We start from the raw sequence: 18007 nt of genomic DNA, 5'->3' as shown, positions 1-18007 counted from the left end.
TATTGCCCTTTCTTAGGAAGGTTTTAGAGTCTAATTGAGGATATGTGTGTGTGTGTGTGTGTGTGTGTGTGCCTGTGTAGCAGATAGATATATATCTTGGTCCTAGGAGTGCCATCATATCCTTCACTTGGCTCACACGTCTATTGCATGCTTCCTATGAGCTAAGTCCCAACGGTGGAAGAGAGACAGTGAATTAGATGTGTTTCCAGACTTGGAAATTCGTAGTCCATTGAAGGTACCCCTTCATGATCGTTAGTAATCTTATGAGGTCGGGCCATGAAAGAAATACTGATGAAAGACTTCACAGCTTAGCAAAAGCAGCAGTTATTTCCACTGGCCTTCCAGTGAGAGGCCAAGGTGGGTGGATGGCTTGAGCCCAGGAGTTTGAGACCAGTCTGGGCAATATGGCAAAACCCTGTCTCTACAAAAAATACGAAAATTAGCCAGGCATGGTGGCATGTGCCTATAGTCCCAGCTACTCAGGAGGCTGAGGTAGGAGGATTGTTTGAGCCCAGGAGGTTGAGGCTACAATGAGCCGTGATTGTGCCACTGTACTATAGCCTACGTGACAAAGTAAGACGCTGTCTCAAAAGAAAAAAAAAAAAGATGAATCAGAAAAAACAAATGTAGCCTGGAGTTGAATCTGGTTCTCAGGTGTTTGGTTTGGCCTGCACATTGTTCTAAAATGGCAAATTAGTTGCCGACCCTCAAATAGGAGATTTCATGTATAAGGCAGACTTTCCTTGAAAATAAAGTGAAGATCTGGCAACAGTGACGTAGGTTTCTGTATGACAGCAATTGGTAAGAGCTGACTAGTTGCTGCCTCTGTGAGCATGTGCAGTCTCTCTCTCTCTCTCACACACACACACACACACACACACACACACACACCCTCCTACTCTCTTCCCCTCGCCTCCAGCTTTCTTCACTCACTCACATAGCCTGCCCAACTTCTGTAACCATTTGTGTTTGCAAGTCCTTGGTAAAATGTAGGTTTTTCCAAGGTTTCACATCAGACTGTGGTGAACAATCTGATAAGTGCAGTTGTGACAGTGACAAATGATAAGTGCAGTTGTGATTAGGGCTATCCATTCCTTTGAAGAATCGTTTTTATGCCTGTCTCTCTGAAGAGAATAATACTTTGGTGAAGAAAAGACTGAGTTATACCCTAGAGTCAGAACTATATTCTTTTTCCAACTTTTTTGCATGTGTGTGCATGCACGGGCACACACACACAAACACACACACACACACCCCCCTAAAGAATTTCTGACTCACTGTAAATTGGTATTGAAGAGTCTCAGAGCCACCCCATAGCAGATAGAGGATGGAAGGTTATTTCTTTTGTGCTCTTTTTATTCTCTAGGTGTTAGGGAAATGGAACACTCGGGATATTTGAAGGCTCTCTCCCATCACAACTGTCCCTGAGGGAGCCTGCCCTCCCTCATCCTCAGTGAGGGAACCCCTCCCCTGGATGCTGGGTGCCCTTCTTCCTGCCTTCTCAGGGATGGCTCTGCGGGTCTGCCCATCTCTCTCCTGCATTGTCAGCTTTTCCTCCCTTACTGCCTCCTTCCTCTCAGTCTATAAATGTAGTGAAGCTTTTCTCATCCTGTTAATAGCATAGTAATGGAAAATGAGCAGCATGAGTTAGCTATGTGGCAGATACTAAGGCATTTTCTCCTGTAATCATCAAAACAGCTCTATGAAGTAGGTGCACTTACTGTCTACATTTCACAGAGGAAAAAGCCAAGGCATAGACAAGTAGTTTGTTCAAGGCCACACAGCTAGTAAATGGCATAGCTAGGATCTGAACCCATGCAGTGAGCTTCCAGAATTTATTCTTGGTAGTGACTCTGTCTGCCAGGGCTGGGACTAGGGTGGAGGCCAAGTGCTAACACTGCATTTGCACAACTCTGAGAGAGAGCACATGTCCCCCTATGTGTTCCTCAGGCACCTTGCTCACCTTCCCCCAGTGCTGGCCCTGATATTCACCCATCTCCCAATTTTACCTTCCATCTCACTGCTGTCTTGCTTTTCTCCCTTTCACAATCAAGCTTCTTGAAAAACTTGCTTATATTCACTTTTTGTATTCCCTCGCCTTCCATTCACTCTTTCATTCATAAAGTCTGACTTTAACTCCACCCTTCTTCTGAAACTGACCTCCTACTTGCTCATGGCCTATTTTCGGTCCCCACCTTGCCTGACTTCCCTGCATCTTTCATAGAGTTTTCTCTTCCCTTGGCTTACCTGGCAGCTCCCACTCTCCACCCCCCAGTTCTCCTACTTCTCTAAAATTATTTTCTTTTCTGAATCCTCCAGGGGCTTCTCCTCCTTTGTCCACACATTTTTTTTTTTTTAAATATGGGGTCTCACTGTCACCCAGGCATGATCACGGCTCACTGCAGCCTGGACATCCTGGGCTTAAGCGATCCTCCCACTTCAGCCTCCCGAGTAGCTAGGACCACAGGCATGTACCACCATGCTGGCTAATTTTTTAAATTTTTTGTAGAGACAGGGTCTCACTGTGTTGCCTAGGCTGTGTCCACACATGAAATGCTCATACTTCTAACTGGTCTTGCTCCTCTTTTTCTCTTCTGTCCCTCCCTTTCTCATTCCTTTTTTCTGTCCGTCCTTCTTTTTTTAATTCTTTAGTTTATTAACATGAACTCTCATCAGCTATCCCTGGGTTGCTGCAATACTCCCCTAACTGCAGTCCCAGTTGCCAGTGGGTGCCACTTTCACCTACTGCTATTTTTGTCAGATCTCTCTTTGTAAAGTACAGCTTGGATTATGGCTTTTTCCAGCCCAGAAATTATCCATGGCTCTCAGTCACCTACAAAATGAAGCCTGAGCTCCTAGCCTGGTACCTCAAGCCCTTCAGAAGCAGGCACCATCCTTCCTGTCCAGCTTTATTGTTCAAGACTACCAAACATACTTCCCTCTCCTTCTTGCACATTGTTTCTTTACTGTGCACAACTGCCCTCTTGTGGCCCTTGCTGTTTGGAATGTTTATCCTTCTCTCTGTTGGAAAACTCAATTAATCCCTCAAATACTATTTATCCAGTTCAAGTCTCATTATTTGTACACTATTTTCTCTAAAATGTGAGCCTCTTCTTCTCTGAACTCTGTTAAAACAAAGAAAACATCTAGCACAGACTTAATATGTATTAGGCACTGTCTTTCTCACTTTATCCTCTTATTTGTCTTTTAAGGTAGGTATTATAACCCCCATTTTGCAGGTGAGGAAACTGAAGTTCAGAGGAATAGAGTAACTTGCTTAGTCACAGAGCAAGGAAAGACAGAGCCAGGATTCAAACCAAGTCTGAGCTGGAGGATCATGTTCTTTCTAGGGTTCCATTGGGTTAGGATTGATTTGAACTGAAAAACTCAGGGTCTTGTTTCCCTCTTCATGTAAACAGCCAGCCCATTTCTGAAGCAAGGGCAGTGGGGCCTCCAGGGCGTCAGAGACAGGGTGTGTGCGGGTGTGGTGGTCCTGGTGGGCTCATGAGCTGCACTGGAGTAAGAGTGCTCTGCTGTGCCTTTTCACTCTTCTGCTTCCTTGCTTTCCTTGTCTGGCTCTCAGGGAGATGGCCTTCTCAGGAATCTACAAGCTGGATGATGGGAAGCCTTACCTGAACAACTGCTTTCCAGCCAGAAATCTGCTTCGCATGCCGGAGGAAGGTCAGGTGACTTCTCAAATTGATACCTTTTCCTCATACCTAGCTCCTGCTTTAGACCATCTCACATCTACTTGTTCTTCTCCAACCCCTTCACTACTGTTCCCTGCTCTACCCAATCCTTCCCCCTCCAGTCCTAGTAGCCTCCGTGGGACTTCTAAAGTGCACATTTAACCACAGTGCCCTTTCTGTTCAGTGACTTCTCATTGCTAACTCCTTTAACTGGCATTGTGTGTCATTCTGAATTTAACCTGCTCTTATCCTCTGTGATAACCCATTTCTTTATTTATGCTCTATTCCACGGTGCTCGCTTTTCACATAGCTTTTTTATTTGCCCTGAATGTTCCAGCCCTCATTCTTGTTAGCCAAACTCTTCCCATTCCACAAATCCCAGCTCTTCTTCTACTTCTTCCAATAAAGCATGTCTGACTACCCTAGTCCTCAGGGCCCATCCTCTCGTGAGCTGTCTTCCTGTCTGTATTTCTTATTTGATGAGTGATCATGGTCTGCCAAACTCCTAAATAAAATGGCTTAAATTCGACTCTACCAGGTGGATTTTCAAATATTTATCTAGTTAAAAACTTCCCTGGAGCAGGGAATTGTCATAATAAGAGCCCTATAGGTGGAACACTAAGTATGGGTTCTCTGGATTGGATTTGTTGCTTTGAAAGGGTAGGGCAAAGGAGAAGTAAACCTTGTTTACTCCAGATGTTGTAACTTGTTGGTCACTCTGTATATGGAATATTGGAAGAACCTTCTCTTCCTGCCTGTCCTCTCTGCTTCTCTAGAGTGATTTTGTTTTTCACACAGAGACTTTCCCCAGCCACCTACCTATCAGACACCTTCAAATGGAGCTATCAGTGTGAGCTCATAGTTTCTCTCTTTGTCTCTCTCTTGCTCTCGCTCTCTCTCTCTCTCTATGTCTCTCTCTCACACACAGACACACATAGATGGATAGCTACAGAAATATAGTTGTATATATCTATATGTTTTAGTGTACATATGTATATTTACCAGTCCACTGACAGCAATGACACCTCAGCAGCAAAAAGCATACCTAGTATCTACATCTTGGTTTCTAAATACCATTCTCCAGTGAAAAGAGCATGGGCTTCTTGGAGAAATAGTTGTTTGCAAGACTAGGGCAGAAAAAATACGAGTTGAGTTGGAGTATCTTGTGGTGCCAGAAGTAAAGAAGTGCTCAGGAAAATAATGGGGGCATGTTGAAAGGACGCAGCTGACTTGAAGGTGCTCCCAGTCACCAAAGCTGGGACAGTTTGAGCAATGAAATAAATAATGGTGGAATCGGGTTGTAAAACATGGAATAATAAATGAGTCTACTAATATAAATATTTGAATATGTAAATGTGTGGGGGAAACAAAATAGCTCCTTCTTTTCTTTTTTTGAGATGGAGTCTCTCTCTGTTGCCCAGACTGGAGTGCAGCGGTGCAATCTTGGCTCACTGCAACCTTCGCCTCCCAGGTTCAAGCGATTCTCCTGCCCCAGCCTCCTGAGTAGTTGGGATTACAGGCACTTGCCACCATGCCCAGCTAATTTTTGTATTTTTTATAGAGATGGGGTTTCACCATGATGGCCAGGCTGGTCTCGAACTCCTGACCTCAAGTGATCCACCCGCCTCAGCCTCCCAAAGTGCTAGGATTACAGGCATGAGCCACCACTCCCAGCCAGCTCTTTCTTATAGTAGGATTCCAACTAGAAAATGTAGACGGAATAAGGGAAATAGAAAGTCACTATTCAAACACTACAGTAATAATTTTTGTAGGTAAGAACCATTATAGGATGTTGCATTAGAGTTCTTCAGAGAAACAGAACTGGTAGTAGATAAACAGGACTAGTAGGAGATAGGTAGGTAGGTGGGTAGACAGATTTTTTTTTTTTTCAAGGAATTGACTTTGTGTGATTGTGGGGGATGGCAAGTCCAAAATTTGTAGGGCAGGCTGGCAAGCTGGAAACCCCTGGGGAGGAGCTGAAGCTGTAGTGTTAAAGCAAAATTTCCTCTTCCTCTAGGAAACCTGTTTAATGTCTTTCAGTTCATTGGGGGAGGGCACCCACATTATCAAGGATAATCTCTTTTACTTAACATCAACTCATTGTAAATACTAATTACATCTACAAAATACCATCACAGCAACATCTAGATTAGTGTTTGATTGAATAACTGCATATTATAGCTTTAGCAAAGTTGATGGATAAAATTAACCATCATAGATACTAGAATAAGTGGGTAAAAGTATGATGAGAAACAGGATATTTGCATAGTCTCTTTTCTCTCCTGTTGATCTCCTGACACACTCTGAACCCTCCTTTCTGGCCTTGTTGGGTGTTTTGGCACCAACTCAGACAGGTCCCCAGGAGTCAGGGATATGAAGATAGGATAAAATAGAAGCAAAGTTCATGCCCCAGATGCGGGCAGCCCTGGGAAATGGCGTAACTGGAGTATCAGGCCCATAATGGAAATGGGAAATGGCTCATATGAGACATGGGGCAGGAACTGCATCCAAGAAGCAAGATTGTCAGCAGTGGTCTGTGAGCCAGGGCAAGCACCCGAGGCAGGGATAGTGGGCTTTTCCAGAAGACAGCCAGTGGTTAGAGGCACAAAGCTGGTTCCCACAGCACCCCTTATATTATTATTATACTATTGTATATAATATAAGATGTTATATTATTATGACTCCTTTGAGTTAGGGCTTCCTTTTTATTCATTCTCATACTCCCAGTTCCCAGCATAAAGTAGATGCTCAGAAAAGATAGGAATGGATGACTGTGTGGGCAGGGGCTATAGGACAGAGTTCATTCAGTCATTTATTCAGCAACAGTCACAATGTGGTGAGCTTTGTGCAGGCCTTGGGAATACTGAGATGAATGAGTCAGATAAAGTCCCTGCTCTTATGGAGCTTCCACTCTAGAGAGGGAGACAGACAATGAATAAGTGAACAAATAAAATAATTACAGATTGCAATGAATACCACACAGCAAATAAACTGCTGGTGCGAGAAAGAACAGATTCCAAAATATGTTATGATTTTTGTTTGGTGGGCTTACTAGTAAACCTCATATTCTTTTTGCTTATACACATTTTAAAATTCTTTCTACAGTAGACATGTATTATTAGGTGTTTTTTTTTTTTTTTTTAATGCCAACTGTCCTACATTTTCTTATTCCAAGTTTCTAACACCATCTCTTCTATATACTGATAGAGGTCTGGGAAGATGGAACCTATTGAGTTGAGGTCACACATTGGGCTTTACTCAAGAGATGACAATAGGAGAGTAACTGGCATGCATGAGAAAGAGTGATCCCCTCTACTGAGGGGCAAAAGGGAAGAGTTCACAGAACAGGAAATACTTGATCTTAGTTTTTGAAGGAATAATAGAATTTGGAGATAAAAATGTGAAAGAAGGAATTCGGCAAGTCATTCCACCTCCTTTTGTCGCAGCCTTTTCATCTATAAAATAATGACAGTGACATGTTTTTCACTGGGTTTGGAGGCCAATTAAATGACATAGATAGGTAGACATCTCCCCTACCCCCAGCTGCAGTATTGTATCTGGTGCATGTTAGATAATCAGGAGCTATTTTTGGTTTTAGTATTATAAACAAAGTCTATAAGTGCACTCGTTATAGCTTTGGAGTTTTCCCCTTTTCACTGTTCTAATTTTCTCAACAGGTCAAGGACACTGGTTAGTGGTTCAGAAAGGTAACCTCAAGAAGAAGCCCAAGGGTTTGGTTGGAGCACAAGCTGAACGTCAGGAAAGCCTGAAGGCGACTTCTTTTGAGTTCAAGGGGAAGAAAGGGTCTCGGCGGGAAAATCAGGTGGACCTTCCTGGACGTATCCTGGACCAGGCTTTTCTGGTGAGAGTAAATGCATCCTGGAGTGGCCGGCACATCAGCTAGGGTGGGGAGGAAGTGGGGAAGGATTTGCCCTGCTCTGGCACAACTACCCCCAATCTACTCCAAACTATTAGAGTGATATTGGCAAATTGAGTATAGCCAGGATAATGAAGGGACCCAAAAGTTTCTTGACATGTAAAGCTTTCTTGACATCTACCTAGTGAGATAGGTATTGTCGTCCCTTTTGTGTTGTTGCCGTTGGGCAGATGGGAAAACTGAGGCTCCAAGAAGTAATTTGCCTTGGCTGAGGTTCCACAGCTAGTAAATGGCTGATCCAGGATTAGAACTCTGGTCTACTGACTCCAAAGCCTGTACTTTTACATTATATGAGGTAAAAACTCTTACTGAGTTGGAGAGGCAAAGGAGCAGGTCAGGGGAAACAGTCAATTGAAAATTGCATTCCAGCACCTAGTAGGGTTGAGAGATTCCTGCTCTGCTCTTTGGGGCGATCTCTACAGGATTGAGTGGGACTGGGTCCTGCTCTCCCACAGCCTTTGTCCTTTGACTTTAGTGTCTGGCTGAAAGCTAGGGGAGCTGACCAGATATTACTTAGTGCCGGGCGCAGGCTTTACAAAGAGGACTGGGGTGGCTGTGTTGGAGACCAGCCAGGTAGTTTGACGTCTGCTCTGTGCAATGCCTCAGTGGCTTTGCTAAGAAGGATGCATTTTTGTAAATCAATATTAATGTGCAGTCCAGTTCTCATAGCTCCCTAAGAACTCCCTGGCTGCCTACTTTGTTTCCAGATTCTGCTGTGGTTCCCAAGAGATGGGTGTCTGCATAGATCAGATGTTGAAAGAGAACTTTGTTGGTTTCATCTCACCTCAAGTGGGTAGTATAAGCTTTTTGCAGTCCTGTGGAATCAGTTTCATTATTAGGTCCACTTCTCATTGGGAATGAGGAGGACTGAAATAATTATACTGAGGAGGGGCAGAAACACTTCCCATAGTGACCTTTTTTTCTTCCCTTGTTTCCAAATGCGTATACGTTCCCACATTCAATAAATACGGCTTGTTACCCGTCTTGCCACTGTGGGAGGCAGGAGCAACAAGGATGTTTTTCAGAATCATGGGGTATGCACTCTGCCTGTTGGATAGTTCCACTTGAATGTTTCATTGACAGTTGAATTACAGCACCAATGCTCCTACTCCAAATCCCAAAACAGACCTCTTTTTCCAGTATCTACTTTACTCTCTCTGTTGGCACTACCATCTACCCAGTCGCCAAGCCAGTACCTGAGGTTATCCTTGACATTTGCCTCTCCCGCACTGTCCCCACCCCAACTTTTACCAAGTCCTGGCACTTTTACAAGATAGTTGTCAAATCTATCTTCTCATCTCGACTGCCATGACCCTCATCTGGGCCACCATCATCTCTTATTGGACTAATTCAGAAACTTTCTATATGTTGTGAACTAATTAGGTTGCTTTTATTTCACATAAAAATAAGCCAGAGGCATTGTTTAGGGTAGATTAATTTACAGACTTAATGACGTCTTGCAAGGCCTGTGTTCCTTCTGTCTTTGTGCTGTGCCACTTTACATGTTACCTTGTCCTCTTGGTCTGATTGTCTTCATGATCCTGAGATGTCTGCAGCAATTCTGGTCATCACATACAGAAGATAACATCCTGAGGTAGAGAAGGGATTGTTACTGTCTAATGTCTTTTCAGAAGTAAGAAAATGCTTTCCAAAACTGGTCCCCCTCCTCAACTCCAAGCAGCCAGTATCTCATTATCCAGACCTATATAACATGCCCTAACAGTCATGAATTAGGGGAATGAGACCACCATGATTGGTTTACACAGATCACAACTTATTGCTTGGAGCTGTGGCTTAAGAACATTCCATTTGGAGAAATGTGAATAACATTGGTGTTCTTTAACAAGGAGGAGTAGTGGTTATTAGGAAAGTAATTAACCAATCTGGTACATTCGTCTTTCCCCTTCCTTTCCTGTCTTCTCATCTATGGGATGTACTTTGTCTGATATGTCTATGTGTATCCGACATTACAATTTTTATAAAATTACTGTCAGCCCGCTGCTAAAAATCTGCTATTTGTCGTAGGATAAAATCCATGCTCCTTTATAGAACCAGCATGGACTCATATGATCTAATGGCCATCTCACTAACCTTATCTTGTTTTTCATCCTCTCAGAAGCACCTTGCTTTTTGCTCCCTTGGTAGACTTCATAATCCCGGCTACCCACTTTCATGAGACCTATTTAGCTCTTAGGTCTCTGAAATATTACTTCCTCAAGTAAGTATTTCCTCATTCAGACTGAGGTTAGGACCTCCTGTTGTATCTCTCATAGCATCTTAAATTTCTCCTTTAAAATATTTATCACATTTATAAATACGTACTTGCTACTTGGCTTCCCATGACACTGTAAGCTCTATGAGGTTATGGAATGTCTCTGCTTTTTCTTCATTGTCTTCCCAATGCCTTTCAGTGCCTAAACATGGTGGGTACCATAAATAAATGATTAACAAAAAAAGAATGAGGTTTGATTAAACATAAATGGAAGCTCCAAAGCTAAAATTTACCTCTAACTTTTAAATTATGTCGGGTGACATATGGTAGTCAAAAGTGCATAGAGTCTAGTGATTACAGATTTGGATTAGTAAGATCTGTCACTTACTAACTGTGGGACCTTTGGCAAGGCACATTACTTCTCTTAACCTTGTTTTTCTCATTAAAAAGGGGAGATAATATTACTTATGTCAAAGGGCTTAGTTAGGATTAGAAGAAAGTTTGTTAATGTATTCAGCAAAGCATATGGCCCAATTTAGTGTTTGGTAAATATTTGGTGAATGAATGGATGAATAATGAATGAATGAACAAGCAAACAAATTATGACAAGTATATAAGATTGCCCAACAAGAGAAGGCTGAACGATAATAGATTAATTAAACTTTGTAGAGGCCTTAAGAGCCAACTCTTTGTATTATGTTCCAGCTGAAGCACCACTGTGTGAGGAAGCCATCAGATCTGTGCACCATTAATGTGAGTGGCCTGAAGTTCTCCAAGGTGAGGTCAGCCAGCAAAGATGTGATTGGGGTGAGCCAGACTTGAGGTGGCGCACCTGGCTGTTGTGGTTTGTCTCTTGCACCTCCAGAGTCCCTAGGGACTGGAAATCTGGTCACGAAGAAGGAGGGAGAGGAGGGTCAGACAAGGATTTATTGGATCGAAACAATATTCAGACACAAACTTTTGCTACAAATTTTATATTGCCCTTGTTCCATTTGATATGAATTAAAGAAAATTGCCTTATGGGCCAGACGTGGTGGCTCAGGTCTGTAATCCTAGCACTTTGGGAGGCCGAGGCGGGTGGATCACAAGGTCAGGAGCTCAAGACCAGCCTGGCCAAGATGGTGAAACTCCATCTCTACTAAAAATACAAAAAATTAGCTGGGCATGGTGGCGGGCGCCTGTAATCCCAGCAACTCGGGAGGCAGAGGCAGAGAATTGCTTGAATCCCGGAGGTGGAGGTTGCAGTGAGCCAAGATCGTGCCAGTGCACTCCAGCCTGGGTGACAGCGAGACTCTGTCACAAAAAAAAAAAAGAAAAAAGAAAATTGCCTTATGAAACTGGTTTTGAATTTGCCATGTAATTTGGTGGGTACATAATTCATTGTGTGACACTGAGTTCCCATCACAAGAACCTACAAGAGATATTTCTTAAGTTTCAATGCCAGCAATTGTAATGGTTTTCCCAAGAAACTGGTTCGTTCCTAACTTACAGGTGCTGTGACTGATGCAATGAATCACGTTTCTTTCTTTGTATTGGCTTATAGGCAGCTTGGAGCCATATTTGTGACCCACCGTTAGCCAGTGTATATACAGGATATTATAACATACATCTGTGGTATGTCGGCTTTCATGGCATACCAAGAGAGATTACTTGTATAAACCATAGAGTAGAGGCTCTAACCCACAGGATGGCCAAGTTTGTGGTAAAGCAGACTGCTCCTTTAACAGGGTTCTGCTTCACTTCATTTAGCACTCATGTTTTCAGAATTGAGTTACTTAGGGACAGGTTAACCATAGAAATATATTCATCTTGTGGCTGAGAGGCCCTCCATTCTAGGCCAGCACATGGTCCCAGAGATTATAATATATAGTTCACATATAACGGTGAGACAAAGTTGTAGATTTCAGAGGTCTCTATCAATTCAGCTTTTGAGGGCTACAACATGGCTGGTCAAAGCTCAGTCCCCTCATTGGATACCGTATGTTCTTCTTTTACTTATTCACTCATGTGCTCACCAAACATTACCGAGGCCTGGTGTGTCTCTGTGCTGTTTGCTGGAGGGTACAGAGGTGGCTCAGACACTGCCTGCCCTGTGGAGCATATAGTCCAGTAGGGAGGGAGGAGGCTGGGTTTAGATGGATATGGAGTTAGACAGGACTAACTAATGCAGTCAGTGAGGAAAACACGAGAGTGCTGAATATGACCTCAGAGGACAGGCCCCTGACTCAGCCTTACACAGGAAACACACCCTGGAGAGGGTGGTAGCTTAGCTGAGACCCACGGGATGAGTAGATGCTTGCTAGCTTTGTGGTTAAACCATAAAGGAAAATGTCTATGAAATTTAATTAAAAATATCTGTCTAACAAAAGTTACCACAAACAAAGGTAAAAGATAAGCTGAGACTGGGAGAAGATATTAGCAAGTAATATAACCAAAAAGTATTAGGATCCAGAATATGTCAAGAGCTCCTACAAAACAATAGGAAGAAAGAGAAACCCAGTAGAAAAATGGACAACAGATAAATATGTTAGTATACAGAAGAGGAACTTGAAAGACCACTAAATATAGGAAAAGATATTCAGCCTCATAAGTAATCAGGAAACTGCAGTGCCATTTTACAATAATCAGACTGGCAAAAATTAGTTTTATAATGCCAATTGCAAGGATTTAAAGAAATAGGACTTCTCATACACTGCAGGTAGGACTGTAAATTGTTTTAACTACTTTGGAGAACAGTGTGCTACCATCTCATAAAAGCTGTGTATTCCCCACAGCTTGATAGGAGCATATCATTAAAGAAACTCTTATGATGAGGAGGTGTGTATAAGAATATTAATTACATCATTGTTTGTAACAAAATTTGGAAACAGACTAAATGAGAATGAATAAACTTGCAATATATTCAAACAATGGAATACTATACAGGAATTAAAATGGTTGAATTAGTGCTAGGCATGGTGGCTCATGCCTGTAATCCTAGCACTTTGGGAGGCTGAGGTAGGAGGATCACTTGAGGTCAGGAGTTTGAGACCAGCCTGGCCAACATGGTGAAACCTTGTCCCTACTAAAAATACAAAAATTGGTTAATTTTTTATACAAAAATTGGTTAATTGCCACCTGCCACCAGGCATGGTGGCAGACACCTGTAATCCCACCTACTCAGGAGGCTGAGGCAGGAGAATCGCTTGAACCCAGAAGGTAGAGGTTGCAGTGAGGTTGCAGTGAGCCAAGATTGTGCCATTGCACTCCAGCCTGAGTGACAGAGCGAGACTTTGTCTCAAAAAAAAAAAAAAAAAAAAAAAATTGAACTAGAACTACATCTGTCAACATATGTAAATTTCAAAAGCAGCATATATCGACACAGGTAATTCTCAAAAACAGTGTTGAGTGAAAAGGCATGTTGCAGAATGATACCTACAATATTACTGCATTTAATGTAAAGTTTTACTACTTGTATCTAGCATTATATATAGTTGATAGACACAAACACACACACACACACACACACACACGTGTATAATACAAGTATAAAAAAAGATATGGGAGCTGGGTGCAGTGGCTCACGCCTGTAATCCTAGCACTTTGGGAGGCTGAGGCGGGCGGATCACTTGAGCGCAGCAGTTCGAGACCAGCCTGGGCCTCATGGCAAAACCCCATCTCAGCTAAAAATACAAAAAAATTAGCCAGTCTTGGTGGCATGTGCTTGCAGTCCTAGCTACTCAAGAGGCTGAGGTGGAAGGATCACCCGAGCTGGGGAAGTTGAGGCTGCAGTGAGCCAAGATTGTGTCACTGCACTCTGATCTGGGTAATAGAAGTGAGACCCTGTCTTAAAAACAAACAAACACACAAAAACTACCAAGTATGGGAATGATAGTCTCCAATTCAGGATAGCTGTTATGGGATTAGTGAGGGGATACATGGACAGGGGTGGTAATGGTGGTGGTTCACTCTATATAATATTTTCTTTAAGGAAATTTATTTAAAGCAAAGACAGCAAAATATTCAGCTATATTAAATACATACCTCTGGATAGTGGTTATATGGGTCATTCAGTATACTTTTCTGTACATTTGAAATGTTTCATAGTGGAAAAAAAGCAGGAAAACCCTTACAGCACTCAAGTGGCTGTTCCTGTGCTAAGGATGTCCCTTATTCCTTTAGGTCTTTGTTTCTTCTGACAGTGGCCCTGAAGCTTCAGCAAGGCTTCTAGGCAGGGAACTAATCTTGTGGATTTTTTTTTTCTGAAATGCTTTCCTACAGGCCAAGGAAAATGACTTCAAGCATTTTCATTCTGTGATTTATATCAATGCCTCAGAAAACCTGCTGCCTCTAGGTAAGCTTTTTCTCTTGAAAGCTCTTTTCCTTCTCTTAGCCAGCACAGCCATTCACCTGTGTTAGGATTTGTCTATCCATCCATCCATGATTGGCCACACATCTCTTTTTTGGAGTACAATAGGCTGGGTGCTGGAGAGCACAAAGACCTCGATTCCAGTCCTGCTCTGGCGCTACCTACTTAGAACATTTTTCTGTGATCTGCTACTTCTCTATATGTCAATGGAGATAATTCCCTTCTTTTTTTCCTCCCCTTGCAGGATACCTTGCAGGCTCATATGAGATGGGTGTATAAAAATGTTTCTAAGCCTGTAAAGTACTCCTGTAGGAGCATAAAGTCTTCTGTTACTCAGCAAGTCCACAGCGACCCCTGCTAGGTATTAGGACTATGTGAATACTTGACTTTTAGAAATGAGTGCATCCAGTCCTGCTCTGGTGAGCTCGTGGTTTGGTGAGAGAGATGGACTCAGATACAGATAGAGCAGGATGAGGGGAGAGCAGTGAAAGAGAGAATCAGGAAATATTATGCAAGCATATATGTGGGACTTCAAGCCAGGCCAGAGTGTCAGGAGGAACTTCTGAGAAGAGGAGCACCTAAGCTGAGACCAGAAAAATGAATAGGAGTGATTCAGGAACTAGAAGGTAAGAAGGCATTTCCGGCTGCTGGAGCAGATGTGGAATGGCAGTGCCTGATCAGGAAGACTGAAAAGGTTTTGTATGTTTGCAAGGGAAGCATGTGGGGGACAATTGAAACTAGACAGATTGGCAGCGACTGGATTATCAAGGACCAGGAGGGAACTGGACTTAGTGCTGCAGGCAAAAGAGAGCCTTGGAAGGGTTTTTAAATAGAGAAGCTCAGTGGCAGCTGTGAGGACAGTGGATTATAAGAGAAGAAGAAGATGGAGGCCAGGAAACCTGGGAGATTATTTCAGGTTTTTAGGGGAGGGGAGATGAGGCCTGAGCCAGGATTGTGACAAGAAGGGTGCAGAGGATTGAGAGAGAGAGAGAGACAGAGAGGGATTTAGGAGGAGTAGAAACCACAGGACTTGGTAGCTGATAGACTGATAGGGATGTAGGCAGAGGGAGGAATCAAGGGGCATTTCATTGAGACAGGGCACATCAGAGAAAATGCAAGTCAGAGGGAAATAGGATAAGTTCAGTTTTGTTGCATTGAGTTTGAAGATTGTTTTCAAAGAAGCATATGATGAAGTCCCTGCCCTTTAGGAGACAGGGTGGTCTGTCAGGAGCTTGGGTTGGAAATACAAAGGCCAATAGATGTATGAAAAGGTGTTCAACCTCACTAATAATTACAGTGGATCAAGATACTGTTTTCTGCCTGTCAAATATTGGCAGAAGTGAAAAGGGCTGATGACAGCCAGCATTGGTAGGGAAATGGATACTCTTGCATTGAACTGTGGAAGTGTAGTCATTGGTGTAACATCTTGGAGGTAATTTGGTAATGTTTCTTAAAATTTAAAGTAGTCATTGCCTTTAATCTAGTAGCTTTACTTCCAGGAAATTATTCTATAGAAACACACTCGTACAAGGCTGTTCATTGGAAACATCCGGAAATATTCACAAAGCAGCCTTTATTAGGTTCTACTGAACATTCTGACTTACAAGACTACCATGGGCCATATTTAACATCAGGTTCACTTAGAAGGCTCTAAGTAATTCCACACAGAATGCCAGTACAACAGCATCAGGAGTTTCTCTTCAATGGAGTTCCCAAAGGCATCCATGAGGCATTCTTTGTGCCCCTCCATCCGGCCCCCAGTGTCAGCTCAGGTGCAAGACAGTGAGACTGTCATTGGGTGGATGCAAAAGCCACCCTGGCTTAGAAATCTCCTTCCTCACAGGAGCCAATATACGTTGTAACACTTATAGGCATAGCTCCTAGAGTTTCCGCAAAGGATATATCGAATTATAGGAATCACTACACACAGGGAAGCCCAAAATTATGGTGCCCCCTTCAGGTGTTTATCATTCATTTAGTTTCTCCTAGCCCAGATGTAATTTACCAATCTAGGGTGATTTTTACCACAAGTGATACTGCCTGGAAATGCAGTTACTATACCATTGGTTTCAGGTTACCAGAGGAACAAGGCTAGAAAAAGTTCAGTTCTCATTCAAAGAGAGAAACTTTTATTCATATAGTTTCTTACCTTTTATTCATATAGCCTAAAGGCTACCAATAGGGAAATGGATTAGTAAACTAGGATATATCTATACTGTAGAACATCAGAAGACATTAGGCATATCTTTATGTTTTGACATGGAATAATCTTTTAAGTTATATTGTTAAGGGAAAAAGCAAGTCAGTACAGTGTGTACAGTATGACTCTATTTTTGTTAAAAGAGGTATGTGTGTATTTTGATATATACATGAGAAAAAGTTGAGTGCTATATATGGAACTTTTAATACTTGTCTCTGGATGTTGGGATTAAACAGAACTTTTTATTTTTCTGTGATGTTTGACTGTTTTTCTTAGTTGTGTTTTAATTTTTGTAATCAGGATTAATAAAGATAATTTTTAAAATGGGCTTTGCTGTTGAGCAGACTTAGATTCAGTTCTTGGCTCTTTCACTTACCAGCAATTCCATTCTGGCAAATCACTTAGCTTGGCTGAGCCTTAGTCAGCCATAGGATGGAAGTAGCAATCCCTGTTTTTCTGGGTTGTTAGAGATTTAGAGGCCATGTATGTGAAGTACCTTACACAGTGCCTGACCTAACCCAGTAGGGACACAGTAAATGGTAATTATTAATATCTTTCTCTTAAGTCCTTTACAAGCTGCAGACTTTCTCTTTCTCTTCCCCATGTAGAGGCATTTCACACGTTTCCAGCCCTAAAGGAACTGGATCTCGCATTTAATGGCATCAAAACTATCTACGTGAAATATGGAGACTTTAAGTTATTAGAAGTAAGTTGGAGATAGGAAGTTTTTGGTGCCCACCAAGTTCCCCTGTAAGGAATGAGCATAGAGCTTCACTGATTATAACTGTTGGGAAGGGGCTTGCTGGGCCTGTACAGCCAGGCCCTTGCTTCATTGCTGGCCTCCAGGGAGGGTGGGGGTGAGGGTTGTAAGGGTAGTTATAGTGATGGAGGTGGTGGTAATGGTAGAAGTGTCAGCAAATAGTTGATACCAAAGACTTAACCATGGTGCATGGTCCTGGAAAATAAATGCCAAAGGTCATGTCCAAGGGAGTCTGTGCAGAAAAGTGAGTTTTAAAACAGAGTATTGAAGGAGGGAGAGTTTTGAGGGGGATCTGGATCTAGTGGGGATTGAGGAGCCATGGAGCTTAAGAGCTAGGTGAAGCAGATTGGATCACCTCAACTAGAAACATTATAGACTGATTCCAGAGACTCATCCTGGTCTAAGTGAGCTGAATCAGTCTCGGTGGCTGGGATAGAGCAGGCTGTAGGCCTAGTCCATAACCTCGGAGATGAGTATGAATAGGGATCCTATGGGATCAGCAGCAGAGTCTTGAACATTTGTACATTCACAGCTGTTCTTCAAACCCCAAATTAGAAAATACAGAAAATTTTGTTTGCATTCTTGGTTTTCTCCTAAATTTTCCCATAGTCATGCATTTTCTGCACTTGTCCTCATAGTTCAAGTTGATTACTTATTCAGCTTTCATGAAGATTTGTGGGCCACTTTTTACAAAGGAAAAAAGCTTTTGTCACTACCTGAGAGTCACGGCACATGTGGAGAGTAAAGGACAACAGAGGTGGAGCCATGTGTGGGGCTGGGCATCTGACCACGCTCACTCACTGAGTAATAGACTCTTCTCCACATCCTGGAGTAGAAGTGTTTCAGAGTCAAATCTCAGTA

The 18007-nt window shown here is 42.5% G+C and overlaps 1 protein-coding gene across 10 annotated transcripts in view; it reads left to right on the top strand.

Moving 5' to 3' along the window:
- XRRA1 (X-ray radiation resistance associated 1) overlaps window positions 1-18007 on the top strand; it is a 103158-nt gene that overhangs the window by 4549 nt on the left and 80602 nt on the right. For 5 of the 10 annotated variants that reach the window (XM_054441759.2, XM_063672090.1, XM_054441761.2 and 2 more), the window contains 5 exons: window positions 3584-3681; window positions 7367-7551; window positions 10544-10615; window positions 14099-14171; window positions 16995-17092. In XM_054441759.2, coding sequence (XP_054297734.2) covers window positions 3588-3681; window positions 7367-7551; window positions 10544-10615; window positions 14099-14171; window positions 16995-17092 — 522 coding nt within the window. In that variant the 5' untranslated portion in view covers window positions 3584-3587. The remainder of the gene's footprint in view (window positions 1-3583; window positions 3682-7366; window positions 7552-10543; window positions 10616-14098; window positions 14172-16994; window positions 17093-18007) is intronic. The other 5 variants (XM_054441765.2, XM_063672091.1, XM_054441764.2 and 2 more) reach the window with 2 other exon arrangements.

Source organism: Pongo pygmaeus, chromosome 9, assembly GCF_028885625.2.
Source record: "Pongo pygmaeus isolate AG05252 chromosome 9, NHGRI_mPonPyg2-v2.0_pri, whole genome shotgun sequence".
Lineage (NCBI taxonomy): Eukaryota > Metazoa > Chordata > Mammalia > Primates > Hominidae > Pongo > Pongo pygmaeus.
The sequence above is the reverse complement of the archived record's forward strand: the minus strand, read 5'-3'. Positions and strand labels throughout refer to the sequence as shown.